The sequence below is a fragment of the Asterias amurensis genome, chromosome 17 (genome assembly GCF_032118995.1).
Source record: "Asterias amurensis chromosome 17, ASM3211899v1".
NCBI classification, from domain to species: domain Eukaryota; kingdom Metazoa; phylum Echinodermata; class Asteroidea; order Forcipulatida; family Asteriidae; genus Asterias; species Asterias amurensis.
In genome coordinates, this window is record NC_092664.1 from 6790740 (window position 1) to 6818512 (window position 27773).

The following is a 27773-nucleotide window of genomic DNA, read 5'->3' on the forward strand; positions in this document are numbered from 1 at the left end:
ACAAGGAACCTTGGTTGAGAAAGAAGTTTTCAATTGTTGCTTTAATTTCTCCTCAGGGACTCCTGCGATACTTGTGGCAATATCGTTAGCATGGGCTTCAAGAAATTATGGCAGTGAACACTAGTGAGTCGCCCTACATTGTTTGTTGTTACAAATCAAGCTCTTATGGTCATTACATTTTGGAGTAACTACCAAGTTTACTTCATTTCTTTGGGCAGCATCTTTGGAATGGTTTAAGCCAGTCAATTAAATCTTAATCATCTGTGGGTTTATTTAAATGAGCTCATAAAGTAGCTCTCCTCTCCAAGTACTAACATAGTTTGTTTTCTCATTCTCATTTTACAATTGCTTTAGTAGTCACAAATGTGCTGCCAGAGATGTGCTTGGCACCTCACTTAACATTGAAGAATTCAATGTTCTTTTGAAACTGAAGTGATAGTTTTAGTTAGGGGTTTTCCACTCGTAATTTAGAAAACTAGTTTGGGGTTGAGCAAAGAAAAAAAGTACTGAAGTAGGGCTTGAACCAATGACCTCTGAATTAAAGTGCTCACGCCCACCTGTAGAGTGGCAGACGTCTGTCGCGGACGACAATGTCAAGTTTAGATGCATCCATCAGTGACATCTTCCTCTCCTCATCTTGTTGTCAGTTTGTTGGTGATCATGTCTCATCCCATCATACAGCATAGACCTCTAGTTGGAGCGGTAGCTCGCCAACTGAGGCCATGACCTGGTGGGGATGTTGAAGTATACCAAATCTCTATTCAAGACATCTTTGATGCGTAGTTTTGGACGTTCGATGGGTCGGTCTCCATTTTCGAGTACTCCATAAAGTATGGAGCAGGGGATTCGATGCGATTCCATACGGGTCACATGACCAGCCCAGCGGAGACAGATGAACTTTAGCCTTGATGACAATGGCTGAGACTTGGTAATCCTAAACAGTTCCTCATTTGGTAGTTTGTCCTTCCTGATGACTCCCAGAAGGGAACGGAGACATCTTGTGTGGAATGCACTTAGTCTACTTTCTTGTCTTCTGTACGTCAGCCAGGTTTCAGCACCGTAAAGCAGTACACTAAGCACACAGGCATCATAGATGCGGACTTTGGTGCAGATGGAAAGTTGTGGGTTATTCCATACACGCTTAGAAAGGCATCCAAATGTAGAAGCAGCCCTTCCAAGCCGAACAGAGATTTCCGGGTCAAGAGTAGAGTTGGAGGTGATTGCAGAGCCGAGGTATGCGAACCTGTTAACTCGGTCCAGTGTAGTGTCATTGACAGTGAACTGGTGGTTGTCAGGTAGCTCAGAGGGCAGGGTCACAGTCTTCTTCAGGCTGATGGTTAATCCAAAGTCTGCACAGGACCTTGAGAACCCATCAAGCAGCTCCTGAAGTTGTCTGGTACTGTTTGCACATAGTTCTGCATCATCAGCATAAAGTAGTTCTCTAGTGACGAACTGTTGCACTCTGGTTTTTGCTTTGAAGCGAGATACACTGAAGCAATTACCGTCATCCCTTGTAAGAAGTGATACTCCAGTAGAGGCAGGTAGATTGTGGAAGGCCCTCTGAAACATGAAGGAGAAGTATACACCAAACAGCATCAGAGCCAATACGCACCCCTGCTTGACTCATCTGTTGATCGGAAATGTGTCAGATAGGTCGCCATCATACTGGACACAACCCTGCATTCCCTCATGAAAAGATCTTATCAAAGACAGTAGAGTTGGTGGGCAGCCTGCCTTCTGAAGGACAACAAATAGATTGGCGATCGACAAGATCAAATGCCTTTGTTAGATCCACAAAAGGTAAGTGCAGTGGCTGTTGCTGTTCACGAGCTTTTTCCTGCAGTTGCCTCACGGAGAATATCATGTCTGTTGTTGATCGACCTGCTCTGAAGCCGCATTGAGCTTCTGGGTAGATCTCCTCTGCAAGAACCTGACAAGAATCAGCCGAGCTAGCAGTTTCCCAGGGACACTCAGTAGAGAGATACCTCTGTAATTATTACAGTCTCCTTGATCTCCTTTTTGCTTGTACAATGTTGTTATTTGTGCATTCTTGAACTCCTGAGGTACACTTTTGACAGACCAGCAAAGGTAAACAAGGTGGTGTAGTTTCTCAGCTAAGTGTTCAATGCCAGCTTTCAGAAGTTCTGCAGAAATGGCATCTGTACCAGCAGCTTTACCAAGTGGCATCCGTTTGATGGCAGGTGTCACCTCTTCTAGATCAGTTTTGATATCCAGGTCAATCTTTGGTGGTGCATTAGGGAGAGAGGCGATTGTATCGGATGAGACCCGACTCTGCCCTGTGAAGAGCTCACTGTAGTGCTCAATCCAGCGATTCAGTTTGTTGGATTTGTCTTTGATTACGGTACCATCCTTCTGTTTGAGTACTCCACTGGACTGAGTAGTTGGTCCTGTAGCCCTCTTAATTCCTGCGTACATCCCTCTGGTGTCACCGCGGTCCCTCGCAGTTTGAATATCCAGGCAGATGGAATCCCAGTACTGACGAGCACAGGCGCGAACGGCTCTTTGGGCATCGGCTCTTGCAATACGATGGGCAGTGCGGGCCTGTCTGGTTGGCCGAGCGCCCACCTGAGCTATCCATAATCCAGAAAATAACAAAAACGGTAGCAAATAAGCGTATACAAAAGTGTAGAACAAATTATCAACACCATACAACAAACTATAGCAGTAGTATAAGTTAATAGTGCAAAGTACCCTTGTGGTTAAGTACTTGATATCTGAAAACTAAGAAAATACAGTAATGTCTTGCTCTTCTGGAACGTTCTTCTTTTTTGACAAACTCCAGTTGTAATGCTTTTGTGATATGCAATAGTGCTGTTTAGCAGATGATATAAAAAGTAGAGTTATGTATGACAAAATTGGTACTTTTGCTCAGTTAATTTAAAAAAACAAACGTTTTTCTCAAACATCTCTTCTTGGTTTGTGCTTACTTTCATCATCAGTTGTTTCATCCTCCCTGATGTGCCAATGTACCTTACCCTCCTTGCTCCAATTGGCCTGATTCTCCTCCACAACATCATCACCTTCATCTTGGTCATGCGGAGCCTCCTTAAGGTAGAGGAAGAATCACGCTCTCAGCAGATCTCCAAACGTCTCCAGAATGCCATCTGTATCTCGACTCTGATGGGCTTGACTTGGGTCTTTGGATTCCTAGCCATCGGGGACGCTACGTTTGCCTTCCAGCTCATCTTCTGCCTGACCAACTCATTGCAGGTAAAAAAATCCAGACATGTCCTTTTTTCAATTTGTTTTCATTACTTCCACAGTAATGTATTAAGTTAGCAGTTACATCATGTGTCTATCTTTGCTGTGTAGATTTTTTTTGAGAACTTGCTATTTATTTAACTGTCACAGAGAAACCTTTGGAATTAGAAAGACTACTTAGGTTTGTTGGTGTTTTTGTTATGAGATATTACCTTACTACACAAGGCTAGATGACCATTTCAAGGTGAGTGCTATACACTGAACTGATTTTGGCCATTTAACTGTCAGGGGCACTGTATTCTAAAAGCAGGTTATTGTTATACTCTGATTCAACACTACAATTCGTTATTGATGATTATGTCAGCGCACATGTAAGAGTCTAGAATAATTGTTTGTGTCATTTTACTCACTCATCCTTAAGTACTTGTCAGATCATTTCATTGGTAACGAGGATAAAAAACTGGAGAATGGGAGACTTTTGAACGCTAGGTGGCAGCAGACTTACCAGGTAAATTTCCATTGTTTACGTAGCTCTGAGCACGCACACATTACCAAGAACAATGGATTTTACCTGGTAAGTCTGCTGCCACCAAGCGTCCCAAAAGTCTCCCATTGCTGGTAAGCAATCTGTTGTATAAATGTAGCAAAAGAGCAAAACGGATATAATCAGCTTGAACAGATGGATTTAGAAATACCTGTGACAGATACTCAGTACCAATGGTCTTCTCTCCCCGCTTCCTTTGCCTAGGGTGTTGTAATTTGCATCATGTTCTGCGTCAGAAGAAAGGAGGTACGCACTGCCATGGAACCCTTCTGGCGACGTATCTGCTGCGGCAGAATCTACCGTCTGCCTGTAATCGGTGGTGGTGGTGATACGCAGGGTGTGGAGCTGAATACTCCATCCACTTACAGTCAAAACACGACACAGTTTGACCTGTCTGTGTCTGGCCAAGAGTAATTGGTAAAGGCAGGCTCTTGCTTTGTGGTTATGGCAGTCACTCGGCAATACAGCTGACCTGTACCATCATGCCGTATACACAGGGTGTGGAGCTGAATACTTCATCTACAACCAACTCTCCAACTAGTTTCAGTCAAAACACGACACAGTTTGACCTGTCTGTGTCTGGCCAAGAGTAATTGGTGAATGCATGCTTTTGCTTTGTGGTTTTGGCAATCACTTGGCAATACAGCTGATCTGTAAAAATAAAAATATATCTAGTGATTATATACTCAGAAGACACAACTTTTGGCTTTCTCTCCCCAGCAAAGGTTTTGTATCATGAAAATTAAAAGATTTTAGGGGTTGAACAAAGAATTGACTAGAGTGGGATTCGAACCAATGACCGGATTAACGTGCCGGCGCTCTACCAACTGAGCTATCTAGCCCTATGTTGGCGGTGTCCCTATTTTGTCAATATCTTTGTTCAGGGGTGACGGAAAATTACAAGAGCACGATGGGCATACCATGGGTATGGGTAGAAGGTGAGGCTGCATCCGTGCACAATTTTCAGCATTAACACACATTTTCCTAAAACAGCTCAGACTAAAATCAAATGACCAATCTTGCATAATACCTTTAGACCATGTTTATTGTGGCTGAACTTGTTACAATGTATTACAATTTCTGCTAAGAATGGCATTTTTTGTTTACATTTTAAAATATTGGCCTTAATACACAGAATTTATAATTTTTGAGTAAATAATAAAAACTATATATGCATATATACTATTCAAGAAGTAAAAAGCTTGAGCATCCCTTTTTTTATTGATTTATCCGTTTGATATGCTGTTAAAGTTGATATGTTGGTAAAAGTCCAGTTTGAAATATTCCCTTAAAATGCAGACCAACAAAAAGATTGGTTAATCGTGTAATTCTTTTATGCTGAAAACCATACTTCAATCAAACAGAAAACCATTCTATAAACTCTTGTTATATTAAATGTAATTCAAAGATTTTTGTTGGTTTGTACTTAAAAACGATCTTAAGAACAAAAACGGCAACAAGTGTTTTTTTTTTTGCCACATTTCATTTAAAATGTTTTCAAACAATAACAAAGTTTTGAGTTTTGTATTTAAAACAATCGTTTGAGTGATGACATAAACAAAGCCCTTTGTTTTTACTGGGCTCGAATTCGGTTTTGAAATCCACAAAACTGCTGGAAAAAATATTTGGTTTACCAGACTTGTTTTTACAAGACCGATTCAAAACGAGAAAAAAAGGATACATCTCACTTCTCCTTACACATTTTTTTTATTTATATTTTTTATTTCCTTATGCAAAAAAATAAAACAAATATAAAAAATCACAGAAAAAGCAACCAACATAATTAAACACACAAGAAAACCACGGACAGAAGACAAACGAAAATGGTAAAAAAAGAGACCAAGGACTAGACAGTACCAACAAGACATCTACACTTCATTACTCAATAGAATTGAAAGTTATTTTATCCCACTCAAAGTCACAATATTTTGCCATTTGTGTGGAAGATATTATACAGAGCGATTTTATAATTCATTCAATTTGGTTAAAAAAAACTTCACTGGCCCAACACTAAAACTAGTGACTTTGGGTCTGCAGTGCACAGTAAAATGCAAGCCGTAATACGTACCTTGAGTTAAAGGTTTTGAGGTTTTGTATGTAGAATTTCAACACTTTGTTATCTCTTGCTTGTGTCCAACTATTTGCAAGCTTAGCATGCATCTTGTCTTTCAAAAGAAACCACGTGTTTGTGTTTTCGTGTAGGGTTTTTGCAACAGGTTTTTTGATATTTTAGGTGTAACAAGAGTTTGTGTTAAATATTCATGCGCTTTTTAAATAATTATATTTTTATACCATATAATATTTTTAAATGCCAGTACTCGAGTATAGGCAGTAGCTACAGTGTTCTTTCTTAAAGGCAAAAGTATACCTGTTTTTTTTTAGCCGTTCGGTTGTTTTAAAGGCAATGGACACCTTTGGTAATTGTCAAAGACTAGCCTTCACAGTTGGTGTATCTCAACATATGCATCCTGTGAAAATTTGAGCTCAATCGGTCATCGAACTTGCAAGATAATAATGAGAAAAAAAACACCCATGTCACACGAGTTTGTGTGCGTTTAGATGGTTGATTTCGAGACCTCAGTTTCTAAATCTGAGGTCTTGAAATCAAATTCATGGAAAATTACTTCTTTCTCGAAAACTATGGCACTTCATAGGGAGCCGTTTCTCACAATATTTTATACCATCAACCTCTCCCCATTACTCGTCACCAAGAAAGGTTTTATGCTAATAATTACTTTGAGTAATTACCAATAGTGTCCACTGCCTTTAATCCTATATAAATACATACACACTAAAACTAAAATGCATGATTTAGATAGAGTGTACTGACAAAATTCTGAAGGGGCTATGTCCACCTTTCATGCGGAAATATTTCACAGATTGAATTTGTTGAAGTCCCTCCCTCTAAAACTACATTTCTTTGGGTTTTTTTTCCTGAAAATGTTATACATTATCAATAGCTGAAGTGCTTTTTACCAAGTAAGTTGTTAAGGCTATTAATTGTTTTTGAGTTATTACTAAAGGTATCACATTGTGAATTCGAGTGGGTGTTGGGACAACTTATACCCAGGTTTGTTTGTAACCAAGAAATGCGTTTGTTTTTACGTGTACTTAGTGATATTCAGTCAAAGGCTGTAGCGAGGCAACCTGATTCAACATCGAATGGGAATAAGGAGAAACATTGTCAAAGGCTTGAATCTTGTACCCAAAAGGATTATTAAAGGTCCATGTTAATCAAGATTTGTCTAAGACATTTATCTGTATTTTACATGTTTTTCTGAATAAAGAATAAATGGGAATTAGCTGCACCCTAATAAAGAAAGTGTCTATAATGGGTTTTGTCAACGGCGCTAAGTTATAGGCAGTAGAAGTTCTAACTACAGTGTCTGCTTGTTGGGACAACGGCAGCAAAAACAGCTATGTCCCGTGTGTTCGCGCAAGCAAGGCCCTGATGAGCAATGCACTTAACCATAATTGCTTCTCTTAACTCAGGTGTACACTAATGTGAAACTAAGAGCGTTGAGACAGTATTTTGTTAGATGAAACCCTAAGCGCTAATTTAAGCTAATTTGGATTGTATGCTTCCCCATGGAGTTGAGAAAGTATGAAGATTATTGTCTAAAAGTATACCGGATGAACAGGGAAAATAATCTGGTTAAAGGACCCTGCTCTAGAGCTTTGGGCACAATTAAAGTATGGATGTTTATCTTTCGAAAAGTCAATTGATGTTTAAGATCATGTGTCGTGGTGGCCGAGTGGTTAAGGCGTTGGACTCGAAATCCAATGGGGTTACCCGCGCAGGTTCGAATCCTGTCCACGACGGTTGTCTTTTTGGTTTTATCCATAAGATAATTTTTAAAAAGCTTAAAAGGTAAAGATGTCCAGTAACTTTCGGCTGGGTGTTGTGGCGTGCGCCTGTAATCCAGTTACCTTGGAAGCCGGGGTTGGTTGGATCGCTTGAGTTCGGGAGCCCTGTGTGACCTTCGTCTATGACGATCGGGTGTCCACGTTAAGCTCGGCACCGACATGGTTAGCCCGGCGGAGGTTGGGCTGACCAGGTTGACTGAGGAGGGACGTACCGGCTCAGGGCGGAGACGCAGCAGGCAAAAGTCCCCGTGTGGAGCAGTAATGGGATTACACTCGAGAATAGATGACATCACACAGCCCAGACAATATGGCGAAACCCAATTCTTTTACAGTTTTTTTGTATTTACATCAAATCTGTTTAAACATAATTTTAGTGGTAGACTCCATGCGGATACAGCTTGAGTTACGGCCAATCTGTGGAATTTCATTTCGGAAATTCTTTTCTTCTACACTGTGTGGACGTGTGTAGGTCCACATGGTGTTTCACATTATTTATGCCTCTTTTTCTAAGGCCTCTCATGGTATGCAATGGCGTTAATGTCGTTGTGACGAACTATAGGTTAGTTTGAAAGAGTATCACTAACACAAACGTCTACTGAAGTAACTCACACAACAAGCGAACAGTTTAAAACATCACTGTTAATTTGTTTTTATTGATCCATTCTTAAAACAATAGAAACAGAGTGGTTTTTGAAAAGAAATCAAGTCTCCTTAACTTTAAATCATTTAATTCAGTTGTTCTAAAGCAAATAATGACAAGTAGCAGTGAGTACTGGAAGAAGAGGTGGGAACGTTCAAAATCGCCTACAATGGCTGGGTTCGAACCCACCTCTCTACAAAATACTCACGCTTGAAAAGGAAAAATGATTTCAACTCATTATTTTTTACAAAAATTTAAACGACCGATCTAGTTCTGAAAACCTCTACACTTAGATGTTATAATTAAGGTTTTCTAAAGCATGTTCAACGGTTATTGAATGGTCACATCGTCGAAGTTTGCTTTAGAGAAAACGGCTGCTGAGGTCATCAGAGCTAGAAACATAGATTATGTCTTCTTCAAAATGGTCAGGTCTTGGTTTGCCGTCTTGCTCGATGAAATCAAGCTGGGCTTCCTTGTGGAGAAATGGGGCTCAACCAGAGTCGCCAAATAATGGCTGGGGTCGAACTTGGTCCACGGATGACATAAGAACTGACCATAATAAGAGAAGACGAAATCATAGTCCAGTCGTGATCTGATACTAATGGCTGATCGAATCCCAATCGTGCAGCGTCTCAGCACGATGGGGGCGTCGCCAGGTTGTCCCGTCGGGTTTCGGTGATGAGGATTCCCAAGAGATAGCATCAGAGTCGCTGTCTCTGAAGTGGCAGCTCAAGTCCACAGAGGAGTGGTCTTCGTCCTCCTCGAAGGGACGATCCATGGGTGGATCGTACACTATGAACTCGGCCTGTTCAGGGACAGCAGGTCGTGTCTCGGTCTTGTTGAGACGTTCATCAGAGATGATGTTGTTCATATTATGCCAGGAAAGTTCTTCCACGTCGCTGAGTAGGCCATGACGGCTTTCTAAACTCGGCGTCTGTGAGATCTCCTTGGCACTGTCTGGTATGAACAACAACATCTTATCCACTAAGCGGGGGTTGATGGTTCTCCCGCTCAGGCATAGATCTGGAGTGCTTGGTCTATCCAGCAGCAGATCTATTTCCTCATCAACTGTTACATTGGTCCTGTCAATGATCCTATCCACCAAGAATCTCGAATGGTGGTCGGTGACATCGACAAGGTAGTCCCCAGCTCCGGACTCACCCATGCCAGTTGATCTACTCCCACGCTCCTTGGGCAGTCGACGGGCCACCAGACTCTCAACAACCGTAGGTGTTACGGCCGGGTCCACACGTGGCCTGTGCTTCCAGAAGAGCGTTTTCCACAGTCGAAAGAAACCACAAGATGGTTTGATGGGGCCTTCTTCCAACTCTTCCACAGATGTTACAGTGGGTTGTTTTTTCGCCTTGAATCGCATTATTTGAGAGATAAAAACTCACCGCTCAAAAAATTGCACTCAGAAGAAATTTTGCAGAACACAAAATGACAAAGTTTTTCTATTGACATTGGTAGATATAGGCTGTTCCGTTGTTGTGAGGGGCTCAACAATTTGTGTGACGTCATAATGCTTTAGAATGGTGTCACCAAAGTCAAATTTTCTTTTGTTCCCCCCCCCCATGCATTATGACGTTACACAAAAAAAGAAACTATCTTGGCTCATGAGTCGCGCACAACGCGCGCGACACGCGCGCACGTTTACATTGTTTGTTGATGACATCATCAATGTCCAAAGTCTGGCGGCCGCGGCCATGCCAAAGGTTCTATTTTGTTTTTGACCAATGGATTAATACCACACACAACCAACCAGAACCTAGGATAAAGTGGGGAAAATAGTGCCCCGCCTCGCAAAGAGCTAGACTTGACTCAAAGAGTCCCAAATTATCCTCTGTGCATGGCCCTTTTTTTGACTCATCCTCATCGTCAGAAAACTATTGTCCTGCCATGCCCTCTAGCTCTGCATACTCTGCATGCACAACCTGTTCCGGTGTCACGGGAAATTTGGTGTCCCGCCCCCCGGGGGGAGTTTCTTGTCCCCCGCCTCCTTCGTCCTAGGGGATTCTGTATCCCGGCTAGTTATAAGGTTTTCTGACCCGGACAGGGAACTTTCATTTTGTTGGTGTTCTTTCATCAGAAGTAAGGCTTCAGCTGAGTGAGTTCTTTTAAACTTTTAGTAAATGCCTCTTCTAAAAAAAACTACGTTACTTCAGAAATAGTCGTTTCTCACAATGTGTTATACTATCAACAGTTCCCCGTTGCTTGTTACGAGGTAAATTGTTATGCCTTATATTTTGCCCCAAAACATCCAGTCATAATAAGTGCCTTTGATGCATGCAGTAGACCCTGGATATGTTTTTATAATGTAACCCCGCCCCTTTTCCCTGCAGAGCGAACCCGTAAAATGCTAACAGCGCCCTCAGTTGACATTGAATTTACACCACCCGTCCTTTCTTGATTGGTTGGCGTCGGATTGTGCTTCATTTCACGATGGAAAGAGGTAATAATTTTACAAGTTTAAGGGCGATTTGTGCCCAAAATAACGTTATGTATGTATGTCACTGTGTTGCCAGAATGATATAAAATGTGCAGTTTCAACTGTAATGTTTCTGATGTTATAGTTTTGTATCTATTGGTAAAAACAATACCATTGCGTTTGACGCGACGACGGATGGAAGTCTGCCTGTGTGTGTGTGCCACGTGTAACGTGTTTTGTGCGGTACATTGTAACGGGGTTGTAACTGTAGCATTGTTGACACCGGACCGAGTGATAAATCTATTTTGATTCACATCTTGATGTGGGTCATTTGGTGACCATTCTAGTCTTACTCTTAGTCTTATTTTGGTCTTCTTAAGTTAGTCATTCCTTGTTAAGTTGTTTTCTTTAATTTTTAATTAATTATCTATCTTTCTATCTGTACTTTGCAGACTTGTTTACTAACAAACAAACAAAACCAACAAAACGGGACAGACAAACTCACGACCCCTGACGATAACCACACTACAACGACAAATATTAAATGCACTTTAAGAGAATATTTGAATATAAGGCGATCGTTAATTACGTGTAGAAGAGTCGTATCCGTATGTATCTAAAAAATAACATTCATTTCATTCAAAAGTTGCAACTTTTTTTTTTAATGAAAAAAAAGAGGTATTTTTTTTTACTCCGAACTAGTCCAGTAGTATTGCTTACACTGTTTGCTGGCCCGTAGCTCATGTTTTTCTGTTTCGCGTGGGTCCTGATATAGTTCTTTCCTTGTTTCTTTGATTTTTTTCCCTGTTCAGTTTATTATTTTCCTGTCCCATGTTGTCATTAGTCCCTAACTTTCTTTTCCCTTTCTGTAGTACTTCCCAGCCCTTTAAAATGGTTTCCGCCATCTTTTGCCCTTCCCCTGTGCCCCTCCCCCTTCACACAGACGTGTACCACTGACTGTGTGCCCTTCTCTCCCTGTACCACATTCACTCTAACCCACCTTCGTCGTGCCTCCGTTATTTCCCGTGGTGATCCCGTGCATTGTTCTTTGCTTGCACTGTACGTGCAAAGTTGCTGGACGCTTGCGCTATGACTATGACATCACAAAGGGCGCCTGACGGGTTTATAACTAATCGAGGTTCGGGGAACACCATTACAGGTGAATTGAATAGTGTGATAACCGGTAATGAACTGGTTTTAGAACCAACACTACTCAAAAAGATATTCACTAGGTGTTACCGCAAATCTCTGTTAGTTATTATTTTCCCTATGCCAAGATTTAAATCCTACATGCAGCTAGAGTAATTATGCATGTAATATGGAAAGGTTTGCGGTAACACCATGTAATGACTATCTCTAATGAGTTGGGGTGGTTCTGAGAAGAACCATTGGTTTCAACTCGACGTTTCGATCAGTATGCTCTGATCGTCTTCTGATCTTCTCATGATTTTCTCCAGAAGACGCTCAGAGCATACTTCTCCAGAAGACGATCAGAGCATACTGATCTAAAATATTGAGTTGAAACCAACAGTTCTTTTCAGAACCACCCCAATCATTAGAGATAGTCGTTACATGGTGTTACCACAAACCTTTCCATATCGTATTTCCACCATGCAAAGTTTCAATAAACTAACCAGCTTGATGTCTAATCCAAACAGGTGCTACTCTGTTAGTGTTGATGCTGTGTGGAGTGTTAGGGCAAGCATTGAGCCCCATTACTGTCCTATCACTCGATGATCAGGCCAAACTGAAGGCTGTCCTGGCCCAGACACAACCCTTCACTGATCTTGCCAGTGCCCACTACTCAATCCTGGGCTTGAAGCTCTTCAATGCACCTGTTCCAAATGCAAAGGTTTGTTGTTTCAAAGACATTCATTGTGGTGTGGTCATGGCCGAACGGTCAAAGGATTCGGGTACTTTTTCAAAATGTCCACAGATATACATTAAGCTTAAAGGGTTTGAAGATAACGATAGTGGAAAGCTTCCCTTCATATATTACTAACTAAGGTTGTGTAGAAGCCACTATTATTGTTGTTATTATTAGTATTTTTTACTATTTTTTGCTCCACAAGTTGGATGTTGCTTAAACTTAACTAAACTTAAATGCATCTATAAAGCCCTTTAACACTGTGTCAAGGTGCTGTACAGGCAAAAAAAAACATTAAAATGCAGGATAAAAAACATGAGCAAAAATAGTAACAATGATTTGTGTGTCGCCCCATTACTTTATTGTATCAAATGATCTAAATAATGACACATTTTTCCTTGTATTTTTCTGTAGGAGGCTTGTAGTTTGTTAAACAGCAAGGTGGACCTAGGTAGTGTGGAGTCCATCTACCAAGCAACAACAGCAGCAAAAGCTCTTGGAAATTGCAAGGTAAGCAAACAATTATGTCCAATTTAAACTTGGTCCCAATTCCATGACTGCTTACCGTATACAATAAATTGGTGTTTACGGAAGCAGGGAGTTCGGAGCTAACGTCAAGCATATTCCACAGGTTAGCTGGGGTTTGTGCGCTTGTGTACTACAACTGCCTTTTATACCATTTCTTTGTGGTCATAGAGGGCGTTGTAGGCGTGGTTAAGACTAGTTTTCGGGAGCTTGTATGTCATGTCTTCTTTGTTGAAAGCAAGTGGTGTTTGAAGCTTTTTATGGTGTGGAGAATAAGAGTAACTATAAATATAAATATGGATAGACTTTCGGGTACAAGATAGAGTTAAATCTCTTTTACATGAGTGGTGGATCTGAAAAGAGCCGGTTTGGTCTCGACGTTTCAAACAGTATACTGTACTCTACTTGTCTTTCGAACAGTATACTCTGCTTGCTTCAGGAGAAATCTCCTGAAGACGAGCGGAGTATACTGCATTTTAGAGCCATTTAGAGCCAACACTCCTTCAAAACAGATTTTACTCATGGTTGTAATAGCAAAGTTACTATCCATATTTATACTTACAGTTACTTTTGTTGAGAACGTTCTCCCACTGTGTCTGATCCAAATGGCATTCCTAAGCCATCGAGTGGTTTGTTCAGGTTCTGCGTCAATAGACCGTATTGAATATGACTTCACTGCTCAAATATCTGCACTCACAACATGGCTTCTGTGAGCTTGTGCATGTGTGTGCGCGTGCATTTGCCGTATAAATCAAACCAGGAACGCTGCGTGAGGTCTCAAAATCAATTCAAATACTTCTGTGAGAAATTACTTCTTTCTCAAAAACTACATCCCTTCAGAGGGAGCTGTTTCTCACAATGTTTTATACTATCAACCTCTCTATTGCTCGTTACCAAGAATGTTTTTGTGGCAACAGTTATTTTGAGTAATTGTCCAGTGCCTTTAATCCGCAGGTGGCAGGTTCAGGTCAATTTTTGTTTGTTCAACTGAATTTCTTGTTTGTTGTCCATAGGTTGTGGTGAGTGAGCAGTCTGTACTGGCAGCCATCAATGATAGTGTTGATATGACAACCCTGTATTATGCCGTATCTGCACTATCTACTCTAGGCATTCAGTGTAAGTATCATCGGTCATTGTCTCTTAGTTTGTATCGTAATGAAAATATCTTAAAATATTGCTAAACGATACTTTAAGCGTTTGAACAAGTAAAGTTGATCAACTTCTTTGTACAAATATATATATCCACTTTTTCCATTTCTGAAGAATGTTTTTGTCCGCTTTGAATTTTCAAGAACACAAATATTTAATATTAAATTTTCTCATATGATCCTGAATGCAGATAGGAGTATTATTCGGGCATGTGAGACTTCCTCTTTTCAGCTGATTTCCTCTTTTTGAATTTTTAGTTTCCTCTTTTTTTCTTCACTTTCTGTGTACAAATGTATAGAAATATTATATTTTCCTCCTTTTTTCTTCCCTGGTTTTCTCTTGTCCTCTTTTTTTTCATGGAAATGTTACTCACATGCCTGGTTATTATGCTTTGATTTCCATACAAAAGTTTGAATGAAGAAAACTTCAATATTAATGTGTTTTTACATTTTGTGTTGTAGTCAATTCAGCTGATGTTCTGAAATCCTTGGATGCTGCCCTGAAGAAGGATGACAGCGTATTGAGGTAAGTGGCAATCTTTTTATTTTCAACAAGCTTACAGGGCCCAATTTCATTGAGCAATTTAGCAGGAAATACTGCTTAGCAAATTTCTTTCGGTTCAGAGCACCGAATTCAAACTCTGGTGTTTCTGATCAGCAGAGTGTGGGTTGGAATCCCCAGCCCTGACACTTGTGTCCTTAAGCAAGACACATAAACATTGCTTAGCCCTAATGGGACGTACAGCCGTTGGTCCCTTGTGTTGTGTATTGCATGTAGAAGAACCAAGTGCACTTATCGAAAAGAGAAGGGGTTCGCCCCGGTGTTCCTGGCTGTGGCTGCTGTATACGCCGTAGCACCTTGTAAACCCTTATAAGATGCTACATGACTTGGTCTCAGAATTCATAATTTCAATAACCCATTCTTTGTTAAATGTATATACTAATCGCCTTGAGTACCTTGTTTGGTAGATACGTGCGCTATATAAGACTTTGATATTCTTAATGAGTGTGGCACCAGTTGCAACAATGTAAACTTTCATGAATTTTGTCAGGTATCGTTGCGGTACCTGCTGCCATAATGTCACTTTAAAAAAAATTCAGATGAAAGTTGTTCGAAAGTAAAAAATGTCTGTGAAATTACCAAGAATGCACCAGAGAGCATATACGACCTGATGATTTCACAATCAATAATAACAAATTCTTATATAGTGCATTTCACAATAACCGTATCAATGTGCTTTACATTAGTGCCCTGGTCATAGGGCCAATAACATCCCTTTAATGTTTCTCAGCTCCCTGGGGAGTATACAGCCCTGAGCTGCCTGTAAGGCGATTGTGGCTTGTTCATACACAATATCAACCTCTATCCTCGCAGGTACCCATTTATACCCCTGGGTGAAGAGAAGCAATTATAGAAAAGTGTCTTGCTCAAGGACACAAGTGTCACGACCGGGATCTCAAACCCACACTCCGGTGAACCCACACTCCAGGGATTCGAACAATCACACTCAAAAGTGCTGCGTTTGATTATGATTTGTTTTTCCACACACAGCTCAAGCTATGCCCTTCATGTTGCAGCACAGCTCTCTTCAGAAACTAACGTGGACAAATATTTTGAATTGATTGAAGATATCGTGGCTCAAGCTGATGAAGTGGATGATCAGTATTTGCAGGTAAAACACGTAAAAGTATTATACACAAATGTAGGATTATTCATATTTGCCAGTCTGTGAAAATATGTTTACCAACATTTGTTGACATGCCTTTATTTTGTACGGTTTTACAAGTTTTACTGTGGTATTGTTTTTCCTTATCTTTAACTTTTTGCACAGAAGTCCTCATTGTTTGGCATTATATAACCACAAATGCAAAATTATCTACTGATGTTGTCATCTTTATTTTTTTTTTCAGTTTGAAAATCTATTCCAAAGTGGACTGTTTTTAGATGGAGCTTACAAACTCTCTGCAAAGGTCAACAAGAAACCACTTATTACAGAGGTATGACAAGATTCCATGTTTTACTGTTAGGCTAGGTTCCCATTGAACGTTTTCTTGACTGGCTTTGGTGTAAATCTACCGTACATTCCCATCTGGACTTATATTCCGCTGCGTTTGCAGAGCGTTTTACAGCAGGGTTGCGGTAGGTTTACAGCGCGGAGCTGTTCCTTTAGCCACCCTGTTAAGTTAACATGGCTGCACTGAAGTCTTTTGCGACCTATTTCGGTTTGGTAGTTAAACATCATGATTTCAGTAAGTTTACAGGGAGGGCAGTTTACCATGCGTCCCCATTGGATTTAATTTGATCATTCTACAGAAAAGTTGCGGTGCTTTAAACAAAATAAAGTCAAATGAGAACAGGGCTTTATTATATTTAGGCTAACACCAGTGTTGTAACTCTGGGCCCACCATGCCCACAAGTGTGCTGTATTATCAAATACTTGGCCATGTTAAATTTATAGTGTGTTTGGTTTTACAGGATCAAGCAGTAATGTTTGGCAACTTTGTCTTGAGTCGTAAATCAACACAGAATGTCATGAATGCTTACAGTGTTGCCTTGGGAGTCAAAGCACTAACAAATAATAAGGTAAGTCTATAAGTTAATAAGTTTATCAAGTACCCAAAACACCGGTCCATTATACTCTGCCCAAGGCGCACGTGTGAGCAAAAACACGTGAGCCTCTCCAATGCCATTTTGCACAACTCTGTTGCGCGCGCCAAGCATACGCGCACGCATGTCGGACCTTATATTGTCAGACTTTTGGTTGTGCAATGGGTTGTGGTTGGTCAATACGCAATGGGGCGGATCTTAATGGATCGGTCTATCTTGCTTCTCTGGCCGTTTACAGTGCAATTTGACTGCAATAGACCCGTCCCATGAAATATGTAAATTGCAAACAGCGTGTACGCACTCACATTTTGATTTGCAAAATGAGGGAGTATCGGACTAACATTTTGATTGGCAAAATGAGGGAATGTCGCGCTGTATTGTATACGGCTAATGGCTGTGTGACTCAGTTGGATTGTGCCTCTGCTAAGTGCACAACCCTATGGTGTTTTCCAACCAATCGGGTCTGTACGCATGCATGAATGTAATAAGCATATTTCATGGGAAGGGTCCATTGGTACTGAATGTATCAAGCTAACTATGTTGTCTTTTCTCTGTGTAGTTCCAAGTACCTGTTGCCTTCACAAGGATGGGTTCCATGGCTGTGTCCACTGCTGACCCAAATGTCAAGGTAATAATTTGTTTTAAACCTTTAGACCATTAAGAGTAACTATAAAAAATGCTCATTCTCCTGAAGACGAGCAGAGTATACTGTTTGAAACGTCAAGACCAAACAGGCTCTTTTCAGAGCCAACACTCCCTCAAAAGAGATTCTACTCATGGTTGTACTGGCAAGTTTACTATTTATATTTATATTTACAGTTACCTTTAATCTCCACACCAAGCAAAGCTTCAAACACCATTTACTTTAGACCATAGATGTTAATTAAGTAAAAGGTTTCAAAGCCATCACATGAAAGAACTTATCAAAAATTCATGTTTGCTCCTGCGTTGCTCAAGATAGCAGTAGCGGTAGGCACTTTTTCCTTTTTTTCTTTTTCTAAAATTAGTAACCTTTGGTCAAATCCGGTCATACTACATGTTATCCGTTACAAGAACCCCTCCTTTGAGATAGTTAAGTCATTCCTTGGGTTGAGTACAATAACAGGTCACCATGATCCTTTGAAGTTTGCCCCGAACAGCACTCCTAATAAGCCTTTTTGAGATATGGCGGACACAATGCTACAACACTATAAGGTTTGGGTACTCAAACCAAACAGGACACCTCATCACGTCCACCATACCTCAAAAGGGCTTATTGACATGTATACACCCAAAAACCCCTGCGTTTGTACACATCCATTGAGGCATGTACAAAATTTCACCTGTGAATTTTTAATAAATGTTAAAGATCAATAGATTTGCTAAGAAGTGCAAAGGTCTTGGGTTCGAATTCCTGAGTAATATCCCCTCTGGTTTTTTTTTCAAAGAACTCTGGATAGTACGGACTATACACTTGTGCCAACACACATCGGTGTATACGCCTCCCTTAATATTTATGCATGGCGTCATAATTCGTACCCTGAATGAGGCTATGTGCGCACGTCCCCATCACTTGCAGTGGCTGCGCCTATCGCCTCATTTTGCGTTAGCATTGTGACGTGCCTCACGCATAAATATTAAGAGAGGCGTATATGGGTAAAGCCAAAATGAATGTGAATTTTTACACACAAATTTAATTGTATTTATAGTCTGCAGCCAACACAACGTAATGTAGCTGTCATCAGGCTACTTCAAAGTCTTTATAGAGTGGAAATTACCTTGGGATTACCCCAAAAGACTCAATTGCACTTGAATTATAAGTTAAATGGTAAAAAAACTTGATCAAATTCTGTGCCAGTTCATTTTGGTTTGAATGAGATATTAATTGATCAGAGAACAATGTTGATCTGTACTACAGGTGCAAGTATCTAACCTGATGGCAGGCAGTGTTGGTAAGATGACAGTGAAGGCTACATCTGTAAGCCTTAAAGAAGGTGGCAAGACAATCATCAAAGATGCTATATTCCTTGGTACTACCAATCCGTAAGTTACAGCCCATGTCAATGGTGTAATTGAGTGGAGCCTGGTTCATACTTCCTGTGAATGCGAAGCGAATGTTGACGTCACGGGGCTGGCTGTGTTTGCTGCGAATGATTCGCAAAAGTTGAGCACAGCTCAACTGTTGTGAATTGTTTGTTGCGAATTTGTGACGTCAAAATTATGAACCAGGCTTTACTAAATAATAGTGTAAAGACCTGGTATATCTACGCCTGGTAGATCTCATGGCCGAGTTTCATCAAACTGTTGACCACTTACTTCAGATACTTCGTATTCATGGCAAATTTTTCTTGACTTGCCTCCGAGGGACATTTTTTAGCGCCCCAAAGATCTTTGGAGTGCCCTCTTTTTTTAGAGGGAATTGAACGTTTGATGCGGACATCCGCTTTGACATTCCACTGTGTAGCCTCAACAGGCATTCTCCTACCATGCTATGTTTCTTTTCACCCATACAAAAAGAGACAAAAGGAACTAGAAATCATGCTCGAAATTTTTCTTTTTCCCAGCACTACTGTGTAGACCAGACCCAATTTTCATAGAGCTGCCTTATCACTAAGAGAAGCTGAGCTACACTAAGCATAGCATATTTAGTATTAAAGGCAGTGGACACTATTGGTAATTACTCAAAATAATTATTAGCGTAAAACCTTACTTTGTAACAAGTAATGGGGAGAGGTTGATAGTATAAAACATTGTGAGATTCTGCTCCCATTGAAGTAATGTGGTTTTCAAGAAAGAAGTAATTTTCCACGAATTTGATTTCGAGACCTTAGATTTAGAACTTGAGATCTCCAAATCAAGCATCTGAAAGCACACAACTTCGTGTGACAGGGGTGTTTTTTCTTTTCATTGTTATCTCACAACTTTGATGATCGATTGAGCTTAAATTTTCACAGGTTTGTTATTTTATGCATATGTTGAAATACACAAACTGTGAAGACTAGTCTTTGACCATTACCGATAATGTCCAGTGTCTTTAAGTGAAATAAAATATTGATTGTTGATAAACTATTGCAGTGTTATTTACTTTGCTTATAACTGTATCACGTTGTATTTGCAGAACTGAGTATGTGTTGAATCTAATAGAGTCCAAGCCTGCACCAGCCTTCTACAAGGTGGCACTCTCAGCTAAGCCAACGACTGAGAACCCTGCTCTGATTGGACTGAGCGATGGCGCTGTTCTAGTCAAGGTCACCACGGAGGTCACTGTTGATAACATGGAGATCTCTATCATTGATAAGGATCAATCTATTACAGCCAAAACTGTCAAGTACGTAACTAAGCAGGAAGATATATTGACCCAATTCACCATCAGAATAATCTTTGACACGCCGTTTTGGTGGTCAATGTCACTGTGCGTTATTCAGTGAAGTGCACATTTTAGGCAACGCAGCGTTTAATCGTAAACCTATTGACCACCAAAATGGTGAGCGTGGCACCGTCGCCGCGTGTGACATGCATGCAAGAGGTCAACATTGATTAGGAGAAACACTGTGCTGTGCCTATTCAGTGCCGTGTCTTGAGGGTTTGGGTGTGGGTAAGGTATAACAAATTATACTGTTAACAAGCTCTGCATGGTGGCAATAAAATCCAGTTTTGGGTTAACACCAATAGACCTTAGGGAGCGTCTCAAAAGTCGGAACGGTAGGAACGTTCTTTGTCCGTTCCACAGGACTGGTCTTTTGGAATGTTCCGCGGATACTTTGTCATGATGTTGCGATCCTGCGGGCATATGCCCGCAGGAACGTTCTTATGCGCTAGGAACGTGCCCGACTTTTGAGACGCTCCTTTATGCATTGACGTCATCTAGCCGCCATCTTTGAGGCCTAACAGTGACGAAACAATCGAAACGCACATAGATAGGCCAATGAACAACCTGCTTTTGACCTCAAGGCGAGGGCGCCGTATTGAAATGACGTCATGTGCATAAGGTCTATGGATTATGCTCCTGTTGAAAAGATAGCCGAGTTGACTTGGAGATGTTTGCATTAAACCACCATAACTCAGAGAGATTGTTACTTGTGTGGTGGTTTTTTTTTTCCAGGATGAACGTGGGTAACTATCTGCACACGTTCGTCTTTGGAAAAAAAAACGCCACACACTGGGGTCGACCCAGGGAAGCTAAACGAATGCACCCAAAATATAAAATTTTACTATTATCTAAGTTTCAAAATTTTGATTTAACTTGATGATGTATTGATGTGTGCAGAGTTGTCCATCCCAGGAAAGTAGACAAGGGTCTTGAAGCTGACCATCACCAGAGTGTTGTGCTGAAGTTCAACCTCAAGGATAAGGCCAATCAACCACTCACCGTGCATCAGGTAGGTTTGTATTGTAAGATGTCAACATTGCGTGGGGAACAAAGATTCTATACAGCAATGTGTTGTAAGCAGAAAAACAAATCTGCAGCCATACTACTCTGGTGGGAATTGAACCCACACCCCACACGTTCTAGAGCAGATATCTTAGTCGCTAGACCACTTGTAGGCTGCTTGTTCTAATTATTGGTTGAACAGTATCAACCAGTATCAGGGTGACGTCTTTTTGAGCACAACTCTCCCAAACTCAATAATGATGGGTAATATAAATTTTAGAGCAAATTGTTTGTCGGAAGTTGCAAGAGAATAGTGAAGAAAAAAAACTCTTGTGGCCCAAATGTGTGTGCTTTCAGATGCGTAATAAAAGGCTTCAGTCTTAATGAACACAACTTTTCAAAACTGAATAATGATGGATAATATAAGTTTCAGAACAATTGGACATTGAATTTGCCAGAGAATAATGAAAGAAAAAAACACGCTTCTTGCTCAAATTTGTGTGTATTCAGATGCCTAATAAAAGGCTTCAGGCCTATAGTCTTTAAATATTTGAGTGAATAGTTACCTCTTTCTCATAAACGTTACTTCAGAGGGATCCGTTTCTCACAATGTTTTATACTATCAACAGCTCTCCATTCCTTGTTACCAACTAAGATTGGATGCTAACAATTATTTTGAATAATTGCCATTAGTGTTCAGTGGTAACAATCATGTGTTAATGTTGATTTGTATTCAGGCGTTTGTCCGTCTATCCAACGTGAAGACCAAGCAGGAAGTGATCTTTACTGCTGAGGATGATGCATCTATGATGTATAAATTCAACCTAGACGTAGCTGAGAGTGGCCGTGAATACTTCAATCAGCAATCAGGCAAATACACCCTGGATCTCATTATTGGTGATGCTATAGTCATGAATCCCTTCTCATGGAACTTGGTAAGAAAAATATCCGCTTTAACCCAAGAATGGTAGAGTTTCCAACGCTAGGTGGCAGCAGACTTACCGGGTAAACTTCCATTGTTTACGTAGTTCTGAACATGCACATAATTCTGAGAATATTGGCTTTTACCCGGTAAGTCTGCTGTCCTCTATCATCCCCGAAAGTCTCCTATTGAATAGGATGTATAAAAAGGGTTTTGATACCTTTTTATATAAAGTTTATGGCCATGACATGAATCCCTACTTACTGTGAATGATGTATGTGATATAATTTACCTGTAGGAGTTTCAGCTTCATTAGTCGGGGTGTTGTTAGTTGTCAAGTTTTTGAGGGAGAAAAATGAAAATACAGAGCATTGTTTTTGGGAGAGTCCTTTAAATCGTTATACTTGTATATGATACTAAAATAAGTTTCATTTGCCGAGACAAATGTTTTTGTGAAGGTGTTTAACCCATATCTCATAAGTACTTTCCATTTATTTTTAATTTTGTTGTTTAATTTTTTTCAAATACTTACCCCCCTCCTTTTTTTTTTTTTTTTGGGGGGGGGGGGTTCGGCAGTTGTCGGGGAGGCTGAGGAACGACTATGATTAAAACCCAAGCCGATTCTGATAAAGACAGACCACAGTCATGGCAGTGATTTTAAAAACTAAAACCCACTTTTCTGTAAGAACAAGAAAATTCAGTCGGTAATCTTGGTTTTCTTGTTTTTACCTCTCTATTTCTTGATGTGTTTTAAGATCTAAATTTGGAGTTGTAAAAATTGTAGTAATTAATGTTTGGTATGTTCTTGAACAGGCTGATGTGACCCTTAAGTTCCCCGAGCAGGAAGACACCAAGCCAGCACCTCAAGCTCGTTATGATGAGTTACCTGAGATTCAGCACATGTTCAGAGTACCAGAGAAGCGTCCTCCTACTGTAGTGTCTACTACATTCACTGTACTCTGCATTGTACCTCTCATTGTACTAGTCATTATGGTAAGACGTCTTGCTTATATAACTCAGGGATGTGAGTTCTCCACTTTTAACCAAAAATCTTGTTTTTTTTTGTTTTTTTTACCCCAACCCCACTAACATGAATCAGCAAAAAAAGTTTTTGATTGTTATGTATAATAATAATAACCATTTATAAAGCGCATAAGCATCGGCATCAATGCGCTGTTAAAACACATTAAAAATCTTATGCTACACAAAAGACAACCTAAAAATACCTTATGCTACACACATTACAATTTTTACAAAAAATGAGGAACAATAAAAGTAATGTTAGGTTTGTTTCCTCTTGTAATATATATATATATATATATATGTATATTATATAAACAAATTCATGATCAAATTCAAGAAAGTGAAGAAAGAACCTGATGGCACACCCAAGATTGCAGAGTATGGCTTTCAAAACCAAAGATAAATGAATTTAAGGTCCTGTCCGAATTGGTGGCTACGGCTGCGGCTACGACCGTTGCCAGGGGTGTTGCTAAGGGCGTCCTATACTTCAATGCATGACGCCGAGGCGATCCGGCCGTAGCCGAAGCCGCCAATTCGGATAGGACCTGAGTCAAGTGATTAGACTGCAGGACTAACACTTACAAGGTTATTAGTTTGAAGCAGGCCAAGCTATGGTGGGAAAACCATGAAGTAAGGTTTGCATTAAAGCCATTGGACACTTTCGGTAGTATTGTCCAAGGCCCACACTTTGTGTATCACAACTTATATATAAAATGACAAACCTGTGAAAATTTAGGCCCAATCGGTCATCGGAGTCTGGAGAAATTACCGTAAAACCCCGCCCCTGTTTCCTCACGTTTCGCCGTGTCATGACATGAGTTACTAAATAAATCCGTAATTCTCCCTATCGAGAATTGATATTGTTTTACTGTTTTCTCAAAAAGTAAATCATTTCATGGACTAATATTTCAAGAGAAGTCTTTCACCACTACCTTCTGTAACCCCTGTAAGTTATTAGTAAATCTGTGAACTTAAAAAAAAAAATTCTGTATCGAAAGGGTCCAATGGCTTTAACACAATGTACGTGAATAGGATTTGGAAACTCTGAAGGCTGGAATTACATTGTACCCGTAGGAAGGTTTAAAATGTATTGTTTTACCATGTAAATGAATCTCTTTGAAATGTGATGGTTCTCCATTTAATTGATGGTTTTATCTTGTTTGTTTTTTAGTGGATCAAGCTCGGTGCAAATTTGAAGGGATTTACTTTCTCCATCGGTGCAGTTGGCTTTCATCTAGGTCTAGCAGGTAAAACTGTTATAAATTTAAAGAATACATTTGCATGCTTTAATAGACACTGTACACTACTGGTAAATGACAAAGACCAGTCTTCTCACTTTGTGTATTCCAACATATGCATAAAATAACAAACCTGTGAAGATTTGAGCTCAATTGGTCTCCGAAGTTGCTAGATAATAATTAAAGAAAAAACACCCTTGTTACACGAAGTTGTTTGTTTTCAGATGCTTGATTTGAAGACCTCAAAATCTAATTCTGAGGTCTCAAAATCAAATTCATGGAAAATTAATTCTTTCTCAAAAACTACATTACTTCAGAGGGAGCCGTTCCTCACAATGTTTTATACTATCAACCTCTCTCCATTACTCAATACTAAGTAAGGTTTTATGCTAATAATTATTTTGAGTAATTACCAATAGTGTCCACTGCCTTTAACCTCGCTCTTGAAGGGGCACAGTCAATGAATTCTTATCATGCCAGCATTAGGGAACCCCAAAGTTAATGGTCAGACTCCCAAAGCAAAAACACATTTTGAAGTAGTTTGCAATTACTTTCTCACTCACTCAAGGATGCAGCAGAGCGCTGGCCACCTTTTGATAACTCTGCACAATTGTATGTTTTAAGTTTTTTAACATCGTCAAGCTTCTGCATGAAGACATGGCGGCCACCATCCTGTGTAGCGGCTCTGAGTTGGCCCTTTTCACTATCAAAACTTGGGTGGATTTCACAAAGAGTTATAACTAGTCTTATCTCAAACTTAGGTGAGTTACTCGTCCTAACTTAGCACTAGCCATACGTTTGTAGTTATCTCCCATAACTAGTCCTAAGGTAAGACTAGTCCTAACTCTTTTTGAAATCGACCCCTGGTGGATTAGCGCGTACTGGAAGATAAAATGATATATTGTTTGTACTCTGGTTATTTGACATTGCAGGCATCCTGGGACTGTTCTACTGTTACTGGGTCTATCTGAACATGTTCCAGACTCTACAGTATCTTGGAATCTTAGGAATCTTCACTTTCTTGACTGGTAACAGTTTGCTTAGCAGCATTGCACAGAAGAAGTAAGTAGTAAGGCCACGAGAGGCCATTATTAATTGGGATTAAAAGGGATTGTAAATTCAGTCGTATTCTATAGGTTTCAGTAATCACTATACAACAAGCTTAGAAAAATTACTTAAAGACACCGTACACCTTTGGTAATTGTCAATGACCAGTCTTCTCACTTGGTGTATCTCAACATATGCACAAAATTACAAACCTGTGAACATTTGAACTCAATTGGTCACCGAAGTTGCGAGATAATATAGTAAGAAAAAACACCCTTGTCACACGAAGTTGTGTGCTTTCAGATGCTTGATTTTGGGACCTCAAAATCTGATTCTGAGGTCTCAAAATCAAATTTAAATATTTTAGTAGAAAATTACTTCATTCTTGAAAACTATTGACTTCAGAGGGAGCCATTTCTCACAATGTTTTAAACTATTAACATCTCTCCATTGCTTGTTACCATGTAAGTTTTTATGCTAACAACTATTTTGAGTATATCAATAGTGTCCAGTGCCTTTAATAAATATTCATTAAAAAAGAATTAAAAAACTTATTATATTTTTTCTCCGAAACTGGAACAAACCTCATTACCCTCTAGTATGATCAAAAGCAAACAAATAGTGAATAAGTCGTATGGAAAGCTAGCAGTGTTAACTTGAAATAAAAACAACCATTGATTGAACCTTATCACGCAGTTTGATTTCCTTTTAAAACAGTAAATAAAAAGACGTACTTGGCAGCGCAATTAATAACAGCTTCATCAGGATGGTTCATCACAAATCTAAATTAATCTTCCCCACCAAGGATTTCAAAGTCATTTTATTGCTTTACGTAGACTAACATTATAATAGTCCTAAGGTCGTTGTATAATGGTCAATCTAGCAGTAAATGGATTTTTGTTTCAACTTCAAGGTGAAAATTGACTCCAATATACCTTCCTATTACAATAAGTAATTGTGTAGAGCATCTGAAATGGGCAATTCCATCCATTCTGATTGGTTGAGGTGATCAAGTGACAGGAATTTAAAAAGTCCTCCCAATATTAAAAAGATTTTTTAAAATTTCACTGTTAAGTAAAAGGGCATATTAATGGTAATAAATAGTAGTGACAATGTCTTAAGGGCTGGTCACACAGGCCTTGATAATGAAAATGTTAATAATGCACGCCCTCGATTGGTTGAATGAGCGTTGGCGTATTCTGCGTGGAGCATTTCAACCAATAGAATGCGTTCTCTTTGCCTTATGATTGTTATCGTTTTCGTTATTGCTGCAGTGTGACTTGGCTTTTAACCAGTCGCTTAAAACCTTGCAGGGTCGTCAACGTGCAATAAAGGAATGAGCTGAAGACAAGGTCCATTATCACACGTCTCTGACTCTGGCGATTTTAAATAGCCGGTTAAGACCTCATCGCCACTCTTTTTAGTTCCCCAAAATATGGCCTCTAAAAACTCGCACTTTGTGTAAGACAAATGATGGGTGGCATAATTATTCATATATGATATTTCTGTGTTTATTTCAGACGGTAGAATCAAGCGCCTTGATGCAAGCAGCTATTTTATAAAAACCCACAGTGAGCTCTCTTTCCTTGTGGTGTGAAGATTGTCAATCCTCATGGTTGGTTTTTTTTGTTCTTTGTTTTGAATATTTTTTTTTTTTTTTTTTTTTAAATCACTGATGTGTATCTACCTACGGGAATTAATTGCAAGACATTGTGTTTGACTCAGACTCATGAGTGAAGTTGAGGCATTTTGATCATGATACAGTGGAAATATTATTGAGGTTTGAAGTTGGTGCTGGTACCAGTCTTTGTTGGAAATGTTTCCTATGAAAGTGCTGTCATCTCTCCGATGGAACTCAATTTGTTTTAAACTTGAACCAGTTGCACACAAGTTGTTTTTTAAAGATGTACTTATCTTTATTTAACTATGGTCTAGCATTTATCTGGAGATGAGTTGGCAACATTTTCATAGTAATTTCTTTCATGATATCACAATTTGTTTTATAATTCACCAAACTTCACCCAATGGAAAACTAGCTATCACAAACTTGGTTTTCAATTGGCTGCCAAAGTTTACTCAACAAAAATATGAAGCAGACAAATGCTCTACATCAGAAATTAATTGGAAGTTTTATTTGAATAAGGAAATGCTTCTAAATAAAAACAATTTAGTGCTTATTCAGAAACAATTCCAGTTTTGTTGGGACAAAGTTCCAGTAATTTATTATAGTGTCTTAATTTTGACCGGAGACGTGTCACATCCACAATTTCAAAGAGAGCAAACCTTTTACAATCTACAAATGTTTTATTAAATAAAAATGGGTTTTGATGTGAATAAGTACAC

At 39.6% G+C, this 27773-nt stretch overlaps 2 protein-coding genes and 1 non-coding gene across 4 annotated transcripts in view; all 3 read left to right on the top strand.

Moving 5' to 3' along the window:
- Positions 1-7348, top strand: part of LOC139949827 (uncharacterized) — a 47717-nt gene extending 40369 nt beyond the window's left edge. For both annotated transcript variants that reach the window (XM_071948367.1, XM_071948368.1), the window contains 3 exons: positions 57-123; positions 2961-3231; positions 3971-7348. In XM_071948367.1, the coding sequence (XP_071804468.1) occupies positions 57-123; positions 2961-3231; positions 3971-4180 (548 nt within the window). In that variant the 3' untranslated portion in view covers positions 4181-7348. The remainder of the gene's footprint in view (positions 1-56; positions 124-2960; positions 3232-3970) is intronic.
- Positions 7349-7507: 159 nt separating this feature from the next.
- Trnas-cga (transfer RNA serine (anticodon CGA)) lies at positions 7508-7588 on the top strand. The gene has a single exon. It is a non-coding gene; the product is annotated as a tRNA-Ser (tRNA).
- Positions 7589-10647: 3059 nt separating this feature from the next.
- On the top strand, positions 10648-27770 carry LOC139949819 (dolichyl-diphosphooligosaccharide--protein glycosyltransferase subunit 2-like). The gene is made up of 17 exons (XM_071948360.1): positions 10648-10725; positions 12360-12553; positions 12983-13078; positions 14107-14209; positions 14704-14767; positions 15794-15914; positions 16153-16239; positions 16718-16825; positions 17409-17477; positions 18747-18871; positions 19947-20156; positions 21096-21207; positions 21938-22135; positions 22936-23115; positions 24317-24392; positions 25316-25445; positions 26951-27770. Exons 1-17 carry the CDS (start codon positions 10716-10718, stop codon positions 26955-26957), a joined length of 1890 nt encoding a protein of 629 aa, XP_071804461.1. The 5' UTR covers positions 10648-10715; the 3' UTR covers positions 26958-27770.
- Positions 27771-27773: the final 3 nt, after the last annotated feature.

Bases quoted from the DNA above. Each gene is read 5' to 3' on its own strand.
- LOC139949819 (XM_071948360.1), top strand. The intron at 17,478-18,746 runs GTAATAATTTGT...TCTGTACTACAG, and splicing joins CTGCTGACCCAAATGTCAAG to GTGCAAGTATCTAACCTGAT. The intron at 24,393-25,315 runs GTAAAACTGTTA...TTGACATTGCAG, and splicing joins CTTTCATCTAGGTCTAGCAG to GCATCCTGGGACTGTTCTAC.